This window comes from Manis javanica, chromosome 16, assembly GCF_040802235.1.
Source record: "Manis javanica isolate MJ-LG chromosome 16, MJ_LKY, whole genome shotgun sequence".
Taxonomy (NCBI): domain Eukaryota; kingdom Metazoa; phylum Chordata; class Mammalia; order Pholidota; family Manidae; genus Manis; species Manis javanica.
In genome coordinates this window covers 37,013,724-37,032,228 of record NC_133171.1, presented here as the reverse complement: position 1 = coordinate 37,032,228, position 18,505 = coordinate 37,013,724, and the positions used below count along the sequence as shown (strand labels likewise).

The window sequence follows — 18,505 nt, the reverse complement described above, 5'->3', positions numbered from 1 at the left end:
AATTCTGATGAGTCCTTGGTGCTAATTGCTATTTTCTTTCCTGATTAGTAAGTAGTTTAAAACTTTAAAAAACTTTTCTTGTGAAATAAAACACATATATTGAAAGGTGAATAAGGTATAAATCCCTAGCTTATAACAAATTATAAAATATAACTTGTAGCTACCACTTTGGCTAAGAAATTTAACATTGTCAGAACTTAAAGCCCAGTTGCTTGCTTTTCCAAATCATAAGTCTTCTCTCTTATACCTAGAGATGTCCACTAACCTGGCTTTATGATAATCTCTTCTTTGCCTTTCTTTATAGTTTTTACCACATCTGTGTGAATCTCTAAACAAAATAGTTTAGTTTTGGTGATTCTTCAGCTTACATGAATGGAATAATATAGCATGCATTCTTTAGAGTCTGGCTTCATTTGCTAAATACTTCTAAGATTCCTCCATCTTACGAATAACACTAAACTTTGATTTTCTTTAATGTGTAGAATTTCACTGTAAGCCTGTACCTCTATCAGATCTACTATTGAGGGGTTGTGGATAAAATGAAGGTTCCTGAGGCCAGGATTCTCACCTGGCCCTGGTTGGCTAGCTCACTATACATGTGTGGCCAATGCATCGTTGTTGACTCTATATAGAGAGCCCTGCCCAGTGCGTTGGGTGACATGGTGACAAGGCTGCAGGAGAGCAGAGCAGAGGCTGGAGTGGTGGCAGTGCTGAGGACAGAGGACAGCTGTGAGGGCAGAGAGGCCCAGAGGGAGAGACCAGCTTGCTGCGTGCAGACTCACTCTGAGTGAACGGGATTCTAGTGATTGGCCTGCCACCATGGAAATAAAGTTGGTTATAACCCTTTCACCCCAATAATGTTCTACTGTCATTTCTTTGTTCACATTGAATCTGTAGTGACCTTGCCTGGGGCCGAAACCCATTGGCAAGACAGTGAGGGGTATTTACAGTTTTGGGCAGTTCCGAATAAAGTCTGCCAAGCACATTCTTGTATGTATTCTGGAGTAATATATGTGAGAGGTTTTTTTAAAAAATAATTTGTATACCTAACAGTAGAATTTTTCTGGCTAAAAAGTTCAGTTTTTTTGTAAGTCTCATAGACAAGAGCATTGCCAGATGATATTTACGGTAACAAGTGTTAATCTTACCTGAAGATTAGAATCATTGGTTTATCATAGCTTCTTTTCCAAGGAGGTTGACCAAAAAGGCAGTTCAAGTCAGTGGGGACAGGAGTAGGAATGCGATGATGAGAGTTATGTAGGTTGGAAGGGGGTCAACATTTAGTTTGAGGGTTAGAATGCCTCCAGAAGGGAAATCTGGGAGTAAATTTGGTGTCAGTATAGCTGGGAGTCAAGTAGTATTTCAGGAGTTTAATAACATTCTTTACACTATTGTCCTCCAGGTAAATCTGTAACAATGGTTTATGTTTTCTCTACCTTATAGAGGAGAAGTTCGGGCAGTGGGGGGACAATTGACTAATCCTTGGCCATACGGTAATTTAAAAGGACATACATAGCTCTTGTAGGACTGAAATTTCCTGTGTTCCTTTCTTTAGAAGGGAGATACTAACACACTCCACCCAAAGAGAAGGAATAGCGGTCTTTTCAGAAATGGAGAATGGGAAAAAGAAACATTTTGTTCAACCAAATTAAAGACTCTGTATGTACTAAAAACAATGGTGATTATAAGAAGACTGTGCTTTGGCATTTTGGCCACAGAAATTTGGGTTTCTTTGCATGTCATTGCACAAAATGTGCTTTAAGTGGGCCAGGGTGCTATAATCAAACATGGTATAGTTGAAGAACGGTGTCTGTGTGTTCCATCACATGATCGCTCTGCGCCGAGGCACCCTGGCAGAGATTTATATGAATTGTTATTCACGTGCTCTGGCTAATCTCAAAGAGAGGGCAGAAGCGTTTCTAGCTTGTTCAGTTTTTTTCCCTGACTATCTGAGGAAGTTGAAAACTTGAGGACTTAATAAAGTTTAGTGGCATTGTGTTGATCCTTATAAGTAACTAGTTAAACTATTTGGATGCCAAGTTAAGAATGATAATGAGGGAAAGACTGAGGAATTACTGTTTTCATTTTGGGATCCTGTCGTGTTGGGTTATTTTTACATCTGGAATGAGCTGCCCAGGTTGAACAGCATTTGTGACAGGCTGTGTTTGAGGATGCTTTTAAAATTCAGAGCAAAACTTAAATTTACTTGCTGTTATGATTTCTGTTGGATGTGGGGATTTGTAGGCTGTTTCCACTAACATAAACTAACTTATTATTCACTATTGATCTAAGAATTTTAGTGACTTGATTTCTGAATGGTCCCTGAATGTATGGCTTTTGAGCTCTTGCTATTATGCCTTTCCTGGAAAACAAAGTGAGCTTTTCATGCTTGAGTAAACACATTAATGCATTATGAAACTGTCAGACTCTTTGAGCAATTGGCATAAGCTCAATTATTCAAATATGTGCCTTGTTTGAATGGCTTTTGTGTCATCTCTTGCTTTAGAACAACCAGCATAAAGAAATTTTAATACCTTTCTTTAAGAAATTAAATCTCCACTGTATGATTAAAGAAATCCAGGAGTAGTCCTTTAATTGAGCACTTTCATTATCATATGTAGCTAATTGGTATCATTCATTTGCTGAGATTCATAGTTCATTTTAGTTTAAAATCTCTTTTTTTGTTAAGAAAATGATTTAAAGTTGTTCATGCATTTTCCTTATCAGCTAGCTTAACTTTTTTCCTATGTTTCCTTCCTGTCTGTCAGCATGCTCACGTTTTTTTTTTAACATAGTGCACGCACAATTTTGTTTTCTTTTAATATTATATTTGTATTGCAAAACTTTTTCACATATGGACTTTACAGTAGGTATTTTTGTTGCTTACTACTGAATTATTTGATATGTTGATCATTTCCCTTATTGACATGGATATTTTTCATTATTACTGATAATAATTCAAAGACATATTGTGCATTGTAGCTTGTTTTTCTTATTTTTAATTATATTTACAAGGACAGGTGCCCTAAAATACTGTTATGTTGGTGGACTTGTAGACTTTTGTTTTATGTATTGCCCACTTGCTTTCCAAAAGACGTGACCTTCTTTTGATTACGTATGTATACAATCCCTTGTTACGTATGTAAACAAACAAAAAGGATGAAACCTATTGAATGTCAGTATCCTTCAGAATTACCATTTGGAGAACTCTGTAATTTAGTAGAGACTTTTTCTTTTGTAAATTCAATTTCTACTTTTAGAAAAGTAATATATGCAAATAGTTTTTTAAAAAATCCAATAAGCCTTGTATTGTGACGATGAAGAACAGCAGCCTCTTGCCCTTCTCTTCTTGGATATTTATACTGATATTTCCCCACATTGCTAAATGGCTTCCTTTTAAAGTTTTTTTTTTTTTAACTCACTGATTTCCTTCTATGAAGATTGAGACTTTAGCACTTAGTTTCTTTTCTATCCTCTCAATATTGAATATCTGTTTTTATCAATTTAGAGATATTAAAATATTATGAATGTAAGTATTGTTCATAACCAAGTCTTGTATTTATGTTGTATCTTCTTGATATTTTTCCTGCAATTAATAACTCCTTCCTTTTTTGCTTGCTTCATTTTCCCTATTCCTGTGTCTAATTTATCACCATTCATTCTTGTTTCTAATTTATCACCCAACACATCTTCTAAACATATCAGGTAATTCCTCAGATGGGCTTTTATTTTTATTTTTTTCAAAATTCTCCTCTGGGAGCCTTCGTATTATCTCCGGTTGCTCTTAGGGCCTGCTGCTCAGCTGACATCTCGTAATTCCCTTCACTATTTTATCCTTGGAATTTCCTTTGTCTCTTTCTGTTTTGTTGGTTCTCTTATTTCTGAATCTTAGGTCCTTTTCTTAGATTTACTTTCACATTTTGATGGATTCCTGAGAACGATGCCAGGAAGATAAAGTTTTGAGACCATGCGTGTCTGAAAATGTCTTTTTTTATTTTGTCATCATACTTGATTGATAATTTGGGTGGGTATGTAATTTTAGGTTGAGAATAATGTTTTCTTGGGATTTTGAAGTCCACTGTCTTCTTATTTTCAAGGTTGCTGTTGAGTCCAATGCCATTTGGGTTTCCAGCTCTTTGATCTGCCCCCTGCACTGCCTCCCTGGTCTCTGGAAGCTTCAGAATAGTTTATTCTGGATTTCTGAAATTTTATGATACTCCTTGATAATTCTACTTGTCTTTTATTCATTTTATTGGCCACATGGTGGACCATTTCAAACTAGAAATGCATGTTCTGCATCCCCTGTGTGTGTTTTCTCTTTGTAATACCTGTTAGTTGGCTGTAGTACCTTGTGGGCCAATCCTTTCATTTTCCTGTCTTTCCTCTCCCATATCTCCATCTATCTCATTCTTTTTATTCTTCTTTCTGAGGGATTTTATTAACTTCATTATTACCTCTTTTATTGGTTTTTTTCATTAGTTGTACAGTATTTTTTAATTTCTAAGAGCTTATTTCTTCTTTTAAGCTTGCTTATTATGGCATATTTCATATTTCTCTTATTTCTCTGAGGGTATTAATTATATTTTTCAGGTGATGAAGTTTCTTTCTTTTCCCTGCATCTTATTTATTTCTTCTGAGTTGTGGGCATGTGGACACTCTCTTGCATGTTTAGGGGCTTTCCTCATGTGTTGAGAGAACCTTGGCTCTGTTTAAGTGAAACATCCAGGCACTTAAAAAAAAAGAAAATCAAGATGATTGGGAGCTCTCTGTGCATGGGTGGGGCTGATAACCTGGGGATTCTGTGTACTATGATCCATGTCTGTTCCTAAGCCTCGGAGAATTACTGTGGGAGAAGTGGGTGGGGTCTCACTGATCAGGCATTGACTCAGTCCCCCTGTTTATAGTAGAGCACCTCGCCCCTGTTCTCAGCTGTGCTTAGAGTCAACTCCTTCAGAGAGGAAATTTCCAGTCTCCTGCCTGGCCATGCAGGGTAGGGAAGAGGATATGGGGTTCTGACTGCTCACTATGTAAATTTTTGACTAGTTCTCCTTCCTTGAGAGGTACCTGGACCTAATTTCCTATTGGCTGCTCACTCCATAGGCTTAAATTTCTTTGTTTTGATTCTTTTGTTAGTTACCATTTGTTCATTTTCCAGCTTCAAGGATTTTGATGCATACCTAGTTCTTGTCCCCTCTCTTTTTTTTTAAGCCAACTGTATATTTATTCATTTTAATGACATGCCAGGCGTTTAAGTGTGGGACCCACTGAACTTGATGGCCTTTGAGGGCCCTTTGGAATCTTACATTTTTTTAATTGAAGTATAGTTTATTTACAATATTGGCTTCAGATGCACAACACAGTGACTCAGTAGCTACCCATATTACTTAATGCTTACCACAATAAGTGTAGCTACCATCTGTCTCCACACAAAAATATTACAATATGATTGGCTGTGTTCCCCATGATGTACTTCCATCCCTGCAATTCCCCTCATTTTTAATTGTCTGTGTACATTTACTTCATATTTTTATATCTATATCCATTTATATAAATTCCTTTAGTGTCATTTTAGTACAGTGCTTAAAGGGTGTGGGGAAAAAGGCAGGTGCTCAGTGGGCCATGGTTGATGGAAGTATTTAATGCAGACTCTTTTTTAGATTGGTCAAAAATAATTTCTTCTCTTCCACACATTTGGGGTGTGTGTGTGTATATATATATGTGTGTGTGTGTGTATATATTTTTTCCTGTTGCACAATAGTTCCTATTAAAAATGTCTTAAAATGTTTCATTTTAATTTTCACATGTTTATTTGACATATTTGTTTCTATAAGTAGATTTAATATCAGTTTCTTTAAGTAGAAAATGTGACCACCTATTGGATAGTATAAAGTAGTAATAGTATAATTACTGTTCTCGTTGAGTTGCTTATTCATTTTCTAAAACTTAATTTTGACATAATTGTAGATTGATGTGGGAGGTTGTAAGACCACACAGGTGTCTTGTACCCAGTTTGTCCCAGTGGTAACATCTTCCTATGCCTTGTGCAGTATCAAAATCAGGAAATTGACATTGGTACAGCCTTCAATTTCTAAAAGACGTAATTGTTTTAAATTTCATATTAGAAAGAAGGCTTACATTGCAAATATATAAGACTCATGTGAATTTATTTTGTCTTTCAGCAATTTTTCCAGCTAGTCAAATTACGAAAGCTTGGACTTAGTGATAATGAAATTCAGCGGCTTCCTCCAGAAATAGCAAACTTCATGCAGCTGGTGGAACTTGATGTGTCTCGAAATGGTAAGAAAAAGATTCCATAGGAATCGCCCATTTGTCTCTTCTGATGCTGGGGGTGACTGTTAGTAAGTAGAGCTCGGTAAATGTTATTGGAGGTGCTCCTCCTGATGGCTGTGGGAAAGCTATGCATACATTTTGAGATGAGATTTACACTATTATTGAATAGTTTGGTCAACTTACCGAAAAATTTTCATAGCAGTTTTTAGATGATAACTTTCTCAAAGTAGGTTCGATGTGGTTCACAGAGCTGGAGAGTGGAGTGGGGAATCATGTGAGCTAGCCCCTCCTCATTTTACTGCACGTGACCTTGAGGGCTGGTGGCGTGGTCATGTGCTTCGTGCTGAGTGAGGGGAAACCACCCTGGGGAAAGGTCGGATTCTCCTGCTGTGGCCCAGTTGCCCGGTGTGCTCCTGTGTGAATCCACCTCCCTGCAGTGAGCACCTGCTTGCTGTTCAGGCATCTTCTGTCAGTTTATTTCTAATTAGGCCATGGTGGTTCTCCCCATTTGAGTTTGTGTGGTGTATTTATGAGTTTGTTTTGATTTCCAGAGTTCACTCTGTTGCTTCCTTTCTATTGAACATTCTAGTAGGATATTTATATCCTGTTTGACCCTTCCCTTTTAAATGGGTACCCTGTTTAACGTTGAGATTTTATAGCAGGTGGGCTGGTACGCCTGCTTGTTATAGCATTTTTGGTTAATTATGTAAGTTAAAGTGGCCACTCCCAGTGGTCTGGTCTTTAGTGATGGAATTTAGTTCTTGTGGGGACTCTGGTATAATCTACCCGGGATGGACCCCTGTGTACTCTTGAGTCATTTATGAAAGTGATAATCCTTTCCTTTCTCTTATATCACCTACATGTTTTTATGTTTTGTTTTCCTTTCCTACATAAATCTGTAAGTTTCTTCTCAATGAACCTCAGGTCTGGATCTTTTAATCTCATGGCTCCCATAGAAACCCCAAGGCTCAGACGCAGTGTCTTTTGGTGGTGGGGTGGGGGGGCTTGGTCATTGTTAGGACACAGCTGTGGTATCAGTACTTGATTGAAAACACGGTGAAATAAAAATGATTTTACATTTTTTTACTTTCAGCAGCTTTTAAATTTCTATCAGCTCTCAGATCCCATAAATTGGAAATATCTTTCGGCCAGGTCCTGTATCTTGACATGGGGCATACTTTTATTTTTCACTAGAATTCTCTTTTAGCTTGAAGGTATTAGAAAAAGTGAAAAAGGCTTATTCATTTTCTGAGCCTTGTTTTAAATTGGTTTGGTTGGTTGCAGGGGGCCCAGATTTCCTTAGGTAAAGAGGATTTGATCATAAGGATAGGGTGGAACTGACGTTCCAAAAGCTTTGGCACGGAGCTCTCAGTTGACACCGTCTTCGTCGGTCTGACGGCCTCTGTCTTACAGTGTGTCTGCTTCTGTTATACGTGCTCTGTTCTTCCCTTTTTACTGACCTGCTGTTTTGGAACTGGACTCTCCAGAGCCAATTTGTTGTGGTCTCTTTCCATGTGCTTTGTGGCTTCTGCCTTGCTGTGGCATCTGTTTGTCCTGACAGTTTTCTCAGTGAGGAGTGTTTGGCCCAGCTCATCTTTTTAAGCCAACTGTAAGCCATAAGCTACGGGTCACCAGACCCCCTAATGATTGGCTGCCTGGGGACAGGGGTGGCAAGCAGTACAAAGTGTGGCCCTGCTGCTTAGCCCCGATGCTGCTGATGGGTGGCTTCTTCCCTTATGCAGGAGCGTGGTGTGGGGCAGGCATCTGGGGCCAGTGTTGCCTCTGAGGCTATCCTATATCTATGGTACAAGTAACTGAAACTGTTCTTGTCTTAGCAATTATCACAGTTACGAAGAGTAGCTGGCTATTAATTCTGTAAGGAAGCAGTGACTCTGTAAAATGGTCACTGAAATTATACAATCTGAAGAAGTAAGAGCAATTTTGAGATTGGCATTAGAAAAGAAATTAAGCAAGGATCCAGAAATACTTAAGAGGAGAAGTATTGGCTTTAATTATTTGGGAAGAAAGAAAAGCATAGAGTTTGAAAGTTCCTAGCTGCATATTAACTGTAATGGGGGAGAGATGCTCTGTGGAAAGCCGGTGTCGTCAGCTTCCAGCTTTAGCAGTTCCCCCGTCAGCTGTTTCTTTCCAAACAGTCACACCTAGAGAACGGCTACCTGGTCCCTCTCAGGTGTCCATGTGTACCTTCCGGTATGTTGATAAAAGCAGCCAAGCTTTCGCTGAAGTCAGTGTCAGTCCTCTACGTGGGATACATACCCTCTTTTTTTTCTTCCTTCCTCATTTTCAATCTTTCTGCAGGTGTTAGAGTTTGTGCAGGATCCTTGCAGGTTTTAGAAATGCTGAGGGGGATTTAACTTCCCACTTCCCCAACTGGGAGAGCCTTGCTGCAGCTCAGTAGCATTAAGGGGTGTGTGTGTGTAGGTAGGGGGGCAGTGGACAGCGGCCAGCATAGAGGAGGATGGCAGGTCAGGGCTTTCTTTGAGGCTGAGAAAAAACTGCACAGAGCAGAACAAGGTCACTGTTTGCCAAAACCAATAGGACCATGGGTCTTGAGCTATTTCCAGGCCAGGCACATCTCAACTTTGTTTCCTCTAATTTTTTTGTGGCTAAAAATCACATTAATGTAAACTTCATAGGCAACTGATTAGGTAAATAAAGTCACAAAGTCTGTAGCCTGAGAGGCAGTGTGAAAACCCATATTTTGGTGGGTACAGGCATTGGTAAGGGTTTGAGGCTTGTGTCTGGAAGCCTCTGTGATCCTCTAGTCTCCTGTTGCCCCACCTGAGGCTTCCCCGTCCATGAGGAGAACTTGCTCCTTTTGAGTCCTTACTAGTTCCTGGGTTGTAGCAGGTCCATATTCTGGGCTGGCCACTGTTATGGTAGGACTTTCACTGGCTTCCTCATTTACTTATTTTCCGGAGAGTGTCGCTTGACCATAGAGGAGGAAGGCAGGACGTTGGTATCAGGCCACTCAAATCCATTGGATCAGTGCTTGTCATACTTGAATGTGCAATGAATTACCTTAGGATTCTATTAAACTGTAGATTCTGATGTAGTAGTTCTAGAGTGGGGTTTGAGATTCTGCATTGCCAAGAAGCTCCCAGAGATGCCAACCCTGCCAGTCCACAGAACACACTGAATAGCAAAATCCCATAAGCCTGCTGCTAACATTCCTTCAGCAGTTTCGTGTGTTTATAGCTCACATTCAGTCAGCTTCTGCAGCCCTGTGTGGAAGGTGGGAGACCTTCAGGATATTCCTGGTTAAAGGGTGAGGTGCAAGAGGTGACATAAGCTCAAGTTGGCTGTGATTCCAGAAACAAAATTAGACCTTTCCTGATGTTTGCTTGCTTAAGTGAGGGAGAAAAGGCAAGTTTTGTGTTTGTCTCAAAAAAAAAGAAATCTGTAGATGAGGAGGAGAGAAGTTTTTACAGGCTTGTTTTCTAGGCCAAGAAGAACTGCCAAGACCTCCAAACCCTGACTTTTGTGGCTTTGTTTTCTGATATTTCAGGCACAAAGTCAAGGGAACCAAGTGTTGTGTTAGAAAAAAGGAGAATGGGCTTAGGGAGAAAGAAGGCAGTGGTTATAGGTTATAGATAGATGTGGGGAGTTCTTACGAGGGAAAAGTAGAGAGGCTTATAATAAACATAGAGTATATGGTTTTGTCCCAAGACTGGTTAGATGTGCTCGACAGAGAGGACTCTGGGTGGGAGCTTGGGCTCTGCACTCAGCACCCAACAGACTTTGGACAGGCCTCTCCTGATGGTGTCGGGCTTAGTTCTCTGAAGGAGTGGGACAAGGTTCTGTTTCCCATTTGAACCCAGTGAGATGCAAGGAAACTGGTGGATTTCTTATATCCTACCTTGTTGGATTATTATTTTAATCAGGCAAATAGCTAAAATATGTATGGGATTAAAAAAAAGTAGGTGTTTAAAGAATGATAGGAGTAGATGAAATTGTATATGAACATGCTGTTAAAATGTCTAAAGAAACATAATAGGCTTTGAATTAAGGTTTGAACCAGTTTTCTGTGGTGCGATGCATACACTTTAATGCCTGGACTTCATGTCTTCTTTAGTCGGCTCACTGATTCTCAGCTGTTTGAGGAAAATGATTTCTGGATTTGTGAGAAGAAATATTATACCACAGTGCTATCTTCCTACCCAAGAATATAGGGCAGACTCTATGAATGTACCATGAATCCTGCCTGAAGGTTAGTAATTTGAATTTTATGCTCTATGCTGTAATTTAGCTTACATCATAGTAGTATATCATTATCCATTGAGCTCAGTTTTTCCCAAAGTGTAAAGCATATACCACTGGTACTGCTAAAGATGATCTTAAGTGGCACTGCAAAACAGCAGCTTTTAAAACTGAGTCATGGTGAGAAAGTTATCCTCTTTTAAAAATTTCATTCCTTTTGGACTGCGTTCTGTAAAATTTAATAACATTATATTGTATTTATTACATTTATCTTCTATGTTCATGGGTGATAGTTTTTTTCATTTAGTGATTTAAAGACATTTGCTTCTTTTAAAAATGAATCTTACCAAATTTAAAAAGGTGATTTAAAAGAATGAGGTAAGTGATAAAGAACACAGGTGCTATTCCAGTATGGCAGAAATTGTGAAGGTGGAACAGGGATGCCTTAAGTGAAGGAAAGACTGTTTGGTATCAGCATACCATGCCAGAGAAGTTATGAGTTTATTTCACTTATGGGGCAAGTAATGTTGCATACAAAAAAAACATAACCACACTGAACACCTCAGCTAATTACTTTGCAACTTGCATTAACAAGAAACTAAAAGATAGTTCTTGGTACCACTCATCACCAGCACCCGGACAAGGCTTCAGGGTAAGCTGATGGGCAGCCTGTCTGCCTTACAGGGTTGTTGCCCCACAAAGTCTAGAGGCTAGACTTTGATGAAATGCTTGAGTTAGTTGTCTTCTGTCCAACCTCAAGATGCTGATCAATGTCTGTGATCTCTGGTTGTGGGTTTGTTTAGTGAAATGTAGAGCCAGTTTTGAAGCCTGCCTGAAATGACCTTGTGTAACATCAAGTCTCAGTGCTTCTGAATATGCCCTGAAGAAAAGCTATTTCTGGCAAGCAATAAATCCAGTGTGCCTAAAAGTTTTCCCATTTAGTTATGAACAGTTTTTTTCCTGTAATAACTATGTACACCCACAGCACAAGTGTGGCCGCAGCCAGTTTTCACCCCACGCAGACTTCAGACTTGCCACAGTCAGGCCATTGTTCTGTCCTTTCTCACTGCCTAATTTGGGCCCAAACTTAGCACTCTGTTTAGCACACCGCTCCAGGGGCTGGACCTTATATTACATTATCGAGTTTTCTTGCCACCAGCACTGTTGAAATATTACAGGAGACATCCAGCCAAGGGAAGCCCCACTGTGTGGTTGAGAGCTTACCTTGTGGTTGAGAGCTAGACGATTTCCAGTCCAGAGCTTGACTTCTTGCCTTTGCAAGTACTACCGCTTCCTACTGTGAGCCCTTTTCTCTGTCTTAATTTTATCTTGTCTTCTGTTAGGAAGAGGGGTTAATATGGAAAAAAATAAAATTGCCTTCTACTCATGTTTTAATTCCAGATAATAACAATTACTTAAAAAGTGAAAGTGGAAAGAAATTGGGCTGCTGTGAGGTTTTTTAATCACCTTTCCATGCTATAAGCAGTTGTTTTCAGGGAATGTTGTTTAAATGTGAAGATGTATATAGAAACCATTTTGAACTTTGAAAAAGTTGGGATAAATTTTACAAATGGATCCTGTCCCTCTCTTTTAGACTGTAAAGAAATATCAATGATATTTTGGCAAATAAACCTGAAAATCCATCACAGTTTGGTGTTACAAATTGTTAGATCAGAAGGGACATTTTTACAAGAACATCTGATGTCTTAAAATGTTTTTGGGACTCTTTGAAAATTTATAATGAATTATTTTGCATATCCTTAGGCAAATAAATCACTGTTTAGAGTGGATTGGTTTTTTAAAACAGCCTAATAATATTTAATGCCAATTTAAGTAAATAAACCAGGATGCTGACAATCTTAAAGTTACTCAAAATCCCCTTCAGATGGCAATTTCCAAAGGCTTTCATATAAATCTGGATCAAGGGAATCCATATCTGAACTACCTTGTTGGCTACTTCAAAGAGTACACAAACATTTGAATGTGTTTTCCAGTATATCTGCTTGAAAAATACAAAGACATGGCTTAGAATTTCATGATCGTGTATCTTTTACTCAAGATTCCGGTATAGCTGCAGACAGATTTTTAGAGTTTCTCTTCTAGTATTAGCTGCCTTAAAAACAAATTTCAAAACTTGCTTTTATACATCATACATAAACCAGTATGGAGATAGGCGGCACAGTGATTCCACTGATGAAATAAGATTTGAATATGACATAATCTAGAGCAATTAAACCTTTGATGTTACAGATCCCTTCTGATGAGTATATTTTATACTCTTTCCCTGTTTTTTTCTTACCATTCCTTCAAATATCAGTCCTTTTTGCTCTTATCTAAAGGGTCTCCCAAGATTGCCTGTGAAGAGTGAGTTACTGGTGGTTTTTATGATACAGTTAATTTTCTATAACTGTGAAGTTGTGACTGTACTGAATAAGTTGTAGGTTTATATAACTTTTTTTCTCTCTTCCTTTTTTTTTTTAAGCAGGTTTTTAATAGAGATGGTAACATTTGAGTTTGATAACAACACTTCTGAATATATTTTTTAGGTCAACAAGCTCTTCAGTTCTTCGGAGGTTTTCTAAATGCTTTGTCTTCCTCCCTCGTCCCTCACCGCTTCATTCATTCACTTAGTCTTTACACGGTATGCTCTGTGTTAGATGCTGCATTTTCCAAAACGGTGAGGGTTTACACAGAACAGTCTAAGTTAGAGAAGCAAAAATAATTGTGTAAAAAATATTTCTCCTGAAATTAAAACAAAAGCCAGCATGTAGAAAGACAGTTTCTTCTTGCTTTTTTACTAGGCAGTTTATGTAGTATCCATTTGACAGTTTCCAGCTCTGAAAGTGATTGAGAATGAATGGCCATATTACTTAATTTTGATTTTGAGGTCACCTGTCTTGTCCTGCGGATCTGGCTTGAGCCAAGTGTTGCTGAGCCTAGCTGAAGGCTAGATGACACCTCTTTGTTAGGATGGTGACAGCGACACACTGCCGTTACTGCAAACAGTGCTCCGAGCTTATTAAGCTAAAAGACACATCTTAGAAAGGAAATAAGGAGCTGAAGGGAGAGAATGAGTGAGGAACAGTACTATGAACTGCAACTTGAGGATTGTATATAGAAATGATTTAATTGTTAAATTAGCTCACAAATGTGGAATAAATAATCTAGCAATCTGCTCAAAGCTAATAATGAATTATGATTCTGAATTCTTTTTCAGTTTGAAAAGGTCTTGGACTCTGGACATTTTTTTAATGCTTATGGTTATTAACTATCCTATAATCACTACTTTTTTTTACTTTAAGAGATTTATTGAGCACCTCCTGTATCTTTGTAAGGCTCTTTGCTGAATTCTTCTACAGGAGAGGTAAATCTACAGGCACAATATACCTAAGTAAGGAACTGTACAGTAACAGTGTTACGCAGTTATGTAAATAAAGTGCTGACTGGGACTCAGAGACATTACAGTGATTGTAACTGAGTTGAAAGAGGCTTGAAGGAGAAATGGGTCACTTTTGGTTTGAAGTTGCAATCAAGTAGTCTCTAGAAATTCTCATACTTTAGTTGCAGATTTGGAGGGAGTTAGTGTGTGGATTCCTCTGTTGAGTGTCACTGTTATTTGTTGGAAATTTTTTTCTAATGTTTGTTACAGATTTACAGAGTCAGTGATATAAAAAATGTAAGTGTCTCATTGCTTGTCTGTTAGATATTCAGTGAAATTTTAGAGATTCATCAAAAGTCAAAGAAGAACCACCCAGCACATAACATTAAGAACTGAAACTGAATTGTCGAGAGTCTTTCCCTTTTTGTCATACAGCTGACTACTGCTGTGTTACAAGGGATTTGCTCTGCCGGGTGAACCACCTAAGCTCTGTGCATTTGTCAAGATAGACAAAGTATTGACAAAAAATTAATGCCACAATTTCAAGGGCTCAAATCAGCGAGGAACTTTATTACTGCTCAACTTAAAGTCCTGTATGTGTGCGCTTGCTAGGGGTGTAGAATGGGGAGGTGGGTGATGAGAGGCTCTGAGTACAGTCAAGGATCCAGGCTTCTTCTTTCTAGTGATGCTACACCCTCATTCAAGTGGTAGCCTCCAGGGCCCGTGTGGGATGGGGAGGAGATGGGAGGTTGTGCGTGAGCGATTTTTATGGGCTGTTTCAAGAGGTGGTGTACATCATATTCATCCATGTTCTATTGGTCAGTTTTATATCCCCAACTTAACTGAAAGGAGCTGGGAAATACAGTTAGCTGTGTGTATGAGAAGAAGAGAAATCTGGCTATTGGTAAACACTAGCATTATCTGCCATGACCAGCATTTAATGGAATGCTGGAATTGTATGATTTTTATGTCTCTGATCACATGCAGACCTAGTAAACAGACACACACATGATTCTGTTTTATTGTCACAAAACCTTCCAGTGTATGACACATTAATAGGAAATCCAGATGCATGCCTAAAGAGGACAGCGTAGCCTTCCTTCCCACATCAGCACAAAAATGTATAAACGAAAGGCATGGATGGACACGATTGATGACTACCAATGCTAATAGCGTAAAACCTATCCAAGTATGCATGACGTGTTTTAATTTGAATTTTTAGAAACTAGTTTATATTTTGAAAATTAGAGTTTTATGTTTGAAGAGTGTTTGAAGCACTTATTCTAGGCAGTATGGGATCATTAAAGGTTTTCAAGCCAGAGATAACCATCTTGGACATGTTTCTTAACCTCTCTGTGCCTCAGTTCTTCATCTGTAAAATGGGGATTAAAATAGCACCTACCTCATGGAGTATTGTGACTCTTAAAAAGAGGCTGTATAAAGTGCTTCAAATAGTACCTTATACATAATGAACACTCATTGTTAGCTGCTGTAATTAATCTTAGCATCTTTCATTTTGGGGTTTGTAGGTCTATTTAGGACTATCAGAGTAGGAAATCAGGGGTGGGACTGAAGACACAGACAGGTTTGCAGGCTAGAGTGATACAGGTGAGGCAGGATTCTGCCTGAGGGGCCTGCTAGGTACTGTGTAGCATATCCAGGCAGTGTGCTGTCTCTCATACCTGTAGTTTACCTAATCCACACACTAATCCTGGGAGATGGATAGAAGTGTCTCAGGGTGACTGATGAGGAAACAGAAGCTTGAAGAAGTTGTGATGTGTCCCCAGTCATATTCCTAGTTAGTATTGGAGCTGAAATGAGTAACCCAGAGGAGTGGTTACTTTTAATTACTTTTCGAGGATTAGGTGCTTTTAATTAGCTTTAGTCTATGATAGAGAAAGGATGTAGGCAATATTATGATTAGGTACCCTAAATTTGGAGTGAACAGGAAAAAGTCATCCTAAGATACTTAAACTCATAAAATTCTACATAGTGAATAAATTCAACCACCTGTGGAAGTGGCTCATTCTAAGAGGTGCTTTTGTAAGTGTTTCATGGCCAGAAATGGAACATCATCTAATGAAAGATGTAGGGCTTTCTCAGTAAGCTCCAGTGTAACCCTTGTAAGGTAATTGTGCTATGTTGGCAAAAGCTCAAAATCACAAAAGATTGGTGCATTGCTAGAAGTGTAAAACAGGGAAAGCCAAAAACTACAACTGTGTGGGATTTGCCTTTGAAGAAAAGAGATTAGACAACATGAATGTCCCTTAGAAACAGGGGTAGCCCTCTTCTATGGAGATGGCTTTGTCATCTCTAATTGCTAATGGTTAGGGTCACCCCATGTTCTCTTCTCGGGGTGTGAATATTCATCAAGCATTGGAATGGGATGAACGCTGAGGAAGGTGATCTGCTGACATATTGACATTAGTACCAAGTTTTGTTAGCATTCAGGTTGATCATTCAGTCACATGTGAATTTTCTCCGTGTGGTGCGTGCTTTCATAGCGTTATCTTCTCCGAACAAACTGTCACTGACCTGACAACTGGATGCCTTTCAACTGATTAACCCCCTGAGGTTCGTCTCATTGGTGGTATACTATGTGAAGCTGTTCCTTGAGCAGTTAGCGAGTTTCCCTTCTTGAAATTCTTCTTTGCAACATAGAGTAGCACTAATTCTTCTAGCAGGTTTTCTTCGTTTTTTCTTGCTGTAGATAAAGTGAATTACATTTGACCTACCCTTAGAAGACCAGAGCACCTTAGGAAGGGTGGAGGAATGAATTATTAGGATCACTTCTTTTCCAGCTTATGTTTTATAGAGCACAGCTTCATTGTGGAGAATTAGTAATAGTGACCATAAAGAAACATTGCTGAAAAACCAAGAGAACTGTGTGAATCTGTATAATCAGAATATTTATTTGGGTGCCTACTCTGTTCCAGCTAATTTGCTAATCACTTCTTGTGTATCATCTCATTTAGTCCTCAAACCATCTCTGGGAAGTAAGCTTGCATCCTCTTTTTACAGATGAGAAAATTGAGTCTCATAAATAAGTCCTGGGGATGTAATGTATAGCATGACAACTATAGTTAGTCATTTGCCTATTTGAAGTTGCTAAGAGTGGATCTTAAAAGTTCTCCTCATGAGAAAAAATGTTTGTAACCATGGTGGTGGATATTAACTATGTTTATTTGGATGGATGATCATCTTGTGATATATGCAAATATTGAATCATTATGCTATATACCTGAAACTAATATGATGTTATATGTCAGTCAGACCTCAGTTTACAACAACAAAGCTCAAAGGTTAAGACCTTTGTCTTTGGTCACATGGCTAGTGAATAGTAGAACTGGTATTCGGTCTCAAGTTTGATAGACTCCAAAATTACAATTCTGTTTTTCCAATATAAAAAATTTTATCTACCCAGAAATAATCAGTCATTAATGTTTTTATGTACTTTATTTTTGTTTCTTTCCTATTAGTGCTTTCACATTTGGGACTCACAAATTGAGATCATGCAGCCTATAACTATTTCTGTCTTGCTTTTATTCACTTAACATAGGTGTGAACATTTCCCTTACCTTTACTGTTAAACACTTAAGTGTTTAAAAAAGGCAGATTAATCAGTAACTCTTTCCTTTTCATCTTCTTGGAGAAAAATATGAACAGATATGTAACTTTAACACCAATGGGAATCTATAGGTTTCAGAGGTAGGATTGGTATAGGATAGATAGCTAGACAGGGGTCTAGAAGGCTCATTCCCATGCCAGACCCTGACCCAGCATGTATACATTATGACCAGAGAGCTATGAAATTCTTCCATTAATTATTTGGATGTGACAAGTTAAAAGCTAACTAGACTGAGTGAAGAAAGAGGTGCATAAGCAGTTGAGCATTTTCTATCTGATATGAGATTCTTGTGTTGAAATAAGTCAGGGAGGCACAATTACCCCCTTGGGCCATGTAGTTACAGAAGTACATATGGGAAGAATGCGGGCAGGAGTGGACCAAGCATAAATGCTCAGCTGCTTGTAAGGTGCTGTGAAGCAATCAGTTCTATGTTTACCTCATATATATTTTGTTGTGAAGGTGCTCGGTGAAACATAAATAGTTGATGTCTTGAAGTATTTAACTTTGTTGTTCAACCTTTGTTTGAGGTGTTGCAAAAAACAGGCCTTCTTCATTCAATAGGGCTAATGAGTGGGGGGTCAAGATAAACAAATGGGTCTGAGCAAGTTAGACCAAAGTGGGAGGAGCAAGTGCCAATAACTGGACACATGTCCAAAAGGAAGAGCAGCCCAAAGCCAGGGAAAACCTGCATAACACCAGAGGGGCTGAAGGGACTGAGATCTCAGCAGAAGCCTGGACCTCCTCCTCAGGGAGGCAGCAATCACCTGGGGGAACTGAGGGGGTCATTGGTATTCCTCACTTCCCCGTCTAACACAGACCATGCTCTCTGCATCCTGATCTGTTAAACTGGATAGGACCTGACAGGGCACAGTATGGCAGGGACCTGGACCAGTTTAAAGTTAGCCTTAAAGTTGAGTCAAATGCCAGGGGACTGTGCTTCGTCACATTTAGAGGGAGCACCTTTGCTTTAAGAGGTTTCTACTTGT

General features: G+C 38.8%; 1 protein-coding gene across 3 annotated transcripts in view; it reads left to right on the top strand.

The window, feature by feature from the left end:
* The window catches only part of LRRC1 (leucine rich repeat containing 1), a 128,098-nt gene that overhangs the window by 46,179 nt on the left and 63,414 nt on the right, over positions 1 to 18,505 (top strand). For all 3 annotated transcript variants that reach the window (XM_017651876.3, XM_017651878.3, XM_037002979.2), the window contains one exon: positions 6,180 to 6,297. In XM_017651876.3, the coding sequence (XP_017507365.2) occupies positions 6,180 to 6,297 (118 nt within the window). The remainder of the gene's footprint in view (positions 1 to 6,179; positions 6,298 to 18,505) is intronic.